At 42.5% G+C, this 3049-nt stretch overlaps 1 protein-coding gene across 1 annotated transcript; it reads left to right on the top strand.

Annotated features, from left to right (window-relative positions):
• The first annotated feature begins 682 nt into the window (after positions 1 to 682).
• On the top strand, positions 683 to 2148 carry LOC110916597. Its single transcript, XM_022161301.2, has one exon. It carries the CDS (start codon positions 834 to 836, stop codon positions 1773 to 1775), a length of 942 nt encoding a protein of 313 aa, XP_022016993.1. The 5' UTR covers positions 683 to 833; the 3' UTR covers positions 1776 to 2148.
• Positions 2149 to 3049: the final 901 nt, after the last annotated feature.

Genomic DNA, 3049 nt, shown 5'->3' with positions numbered 1-3049 from the left:
TGTATCGCCGCCGTGGAGTCGCCCGAACACCTCTGGAACGAGAGCTGGCAGTCGGAACACCTTTGGAGAGCATAGTGATCGGTGTATCGCCGTCGTGGATTCGCCGGAAAAGGTTGGGTGTGACGGTTTTGGTGAGGGTACGGAGTGGAGTCGCTGGAAAAGGTTAGATGTTGCTTGCAGTTATTTTTTTATTGTTGAAATTGGGGGAACTAGTAGTTGTTTTTTTTATTGTTAATTTAAAATAAAAGATTGTGAATGACGGAATTTCATCACAAGTGATGGATATTTCCACTAGAATCCATTACTAGTGATGAAATAATGCTTGATGACATGGCGAAACTTGATTGGAAGTCGTGAGTGAGTAATGAGTGATGAATGATGATCACCCCTACCAGTTAGTAGTACCCCCCTTTTTTTTTGAACGGCAAATTTGGATCACTGACGGACCACCGGAGTGTCATCGTGTAACCAGCGGAACCACCCGATCATATCCAACTCCACTAGGCAATAATGCCTCACCAATTCAGGAGGAAACCCAATAAATATAGAAAAACGGGTTCCAAAACTTTATCCTACCATCAAGATGCCACTAAGCTATAAAGGCATGGAAGATATAGTGTTTACTTTAATAAATGCCAAAGGAGAATTTATTTTCCTTTTCACTTTCAATAACAACTTTTTTGGCGCTATAAATCCTCACCCCCACCACCATAACAAACACTCCACCACCACCAGTCCACCACCACCACCACCACCACCACAGTCACTGTCCTCTCCCTGCTCTAATGATCGGAGCCTAAATAACTCTTCAATCAATTGAAAACCTAATCAACATGAATTCAATCGATCTCAGAACAGAAAAAGCCAACGCCATCTTCAGACACCAAACTAATTTTCAAACAATCACAACTCTGTTTCGGTTCATAGAGATCTGCGTATTTCTCGTTCTAATTTCAACCTTTTCTTCTCAACTACCGTTCTCCGTACGAATATCCACCGATTATTTTAAACAAATCTCTTTTGCCGGTATAAGCCCTAGGTTTGTGTTCGTGATCGGAAACGTCATTATCCTAACTCTGTTGTTCAAATCTCGAGCTAAACAAAACGAAGATTCGTTAGGTAAAATCGATGTTTATGATGAGTGCGTTAGAAGATGCCAAAAGAGCATCGTAAATCGTACAACTGATGTTATAGTTCATGATAATTATAACAATAATAATAAGAAGAAGATTTACAGAAGTCAATCAGAGAAGATGATGAGATTTGAATGCAACGACAGTGAAAAATACCGGAAACTTACGCGATCGGTTACCGATCGGAGAATTTTGAAATTGAAGAACATCGAATTTTGTGCCGGCGAGAAACCGTCGCCGGAGAAGGTGATAAGCGTTGAAAGTCACCGGAAACTGACGCGATCGGTTACTGAGAGGAGAATATTGACGAATGTTGACGGTTGTGGCGGTGAGAAACCGTCGCCGGAGAAGGTGAAACGGTCGCCGGAGATTTGTAGGAAGGCGTTGCCGGAGATTAGCAGGAGTCAGTCGGAGAAGATGATGAGAGTGGAGTTCAAAGAGAGTGAAAGTGAGCGGAAACTGAGGCGAACGGTTACTGAGAAAGAAATGTTTAGGAATGATGATTCATCATCGGTGCCGGAGAGAAATGTGGACGAGCTAAGTAGTGAAGCATTCCGGCGAACGGTGGAGGAGTTTATCGCGAGGCAACAACAATCTCTAAGGGATGAAGAGTTGGCTCCGGTACCATACGTTGGTGCATGAAGCGTAAAACTTTTTTTTTTTTTTTTTTTGAGTTTTGTTTATTCTCCTAAATCCTAGTCTGGGTAGGTTTTCCTAATGAGATGCAGAGAAAAATCTGTATATTACCATGGGGTGGGGCTATGTATTTACACATTTACATGTAGTGGATGTTCTAGCGTGATGCACTGAAAATTTTGTATCTAACCATGGCTAGAATATCTACATGTTTAGGCTAGAGGGTGTGGTACGTCACATAAACTTCATCTTAACGTCATGTCACATAGGGGGTTTAAAGTCCATTTATTTAACTCACATGCAATGATTTAAACCCCTCATTATCATTACCTAATTAGTTTTTTATTTATGGATTATTAGATTTTAGAGTAAATTACAAGTTTTGTCCTTTATGTTTACGTCAAATTGCAGGCGTTTTCCTTTAGCGCAAAAGTTGACAAGTTCTGTACTTAATGTTTCAAAATCTTGCACGTTATGTCCTTTAGGCCAAACCCAGTTAGATATTTTGGTTAAATCTGGTCATGTGCCTTGCACATGACGGTATTGTTGTCATTTCATCTCTTCAGGGACTATTGTGTAAAAAAGTTATATGTAAGGACTAGTTTGTAATAACTTGAAAAATCAAAGAAATATAACATCCTTCTCTCTCACAACTGAAAGTCCCCTCTCTCTCTCTCCTCTCCTCTCTATTCTCTAACATAATCTGAAGCTCCTCTCCTCTCTCTTCTCTAACATAATCTGAAGCGACGATGGCAGTGAAGGGTGGTTGTTGTGGTGGGTTAGGGGCGGCGGTGGGTGATTTGGTGGTTTGGTTTCCACGGTGCTGGTAGTGGGTGAAGGTGAAGAGGTGGATGTGGATGTGGTGGTGGGTTAGGTGCGGCGGCGTTTGGTGGTGGGTGGAACCGGAGGTAATTCTCCGATGTCGTCCTTCTTGCAAATCTCCGGCGAGTATGGAACCATCGCACCACAAGAGGAACCGGAGGAACAGACTGATTCTCCGACGTCGTGCCACAAGAGGAATCTCACCTGTATGGCATCTTCTCTTTCTAACAAATCATTCATCAGAGCTCTATCTTCAGACGAATCCTCCCGCTTCGCCTCCCTGCGTCATTCCGATCTCCGTTCCACACTCCTCCAAATCTTAAATAGTCATCGATCGATATTGTCACACCCCAACCGATGGCGGAATCATCGGGGCATGGCACTGAGCGAAACAGATTGTCCAGAGGTTTCCATAACAACTATTTATATAATCCAGTTAAAGATACGTCCCATACCGT

Source organism: Helianthus annuus, chromosome 16 (assembly GCF_002127325.2).
Source record: "Helianthus annuus cultivar XRQ/B chromosome 16, HanXRQr2.0-SUNRISE, whole genome shotgun sequence".
NCBI classification, from domain to species: Eukaryota; Viridiplantae; Streptophyta; class Magnoliopsida; order Asterales; family Asteraceae; genus Helianthus; species Helianthus annuus.
The sequence above is the reverse complement of the archived record's forward strand: the minus strand, read 5'-3'. Positions and strand labels throughout refer to the sequence as shown.

Coding starts and splice junctions, on each gene's coding strand:
- LOC110916597 (XM_022161301.2), top strand. CDS start 834: ATGAATTCAATCGATCTCAGAACAGAAAAAGCCAACGCCATCTTCAGA.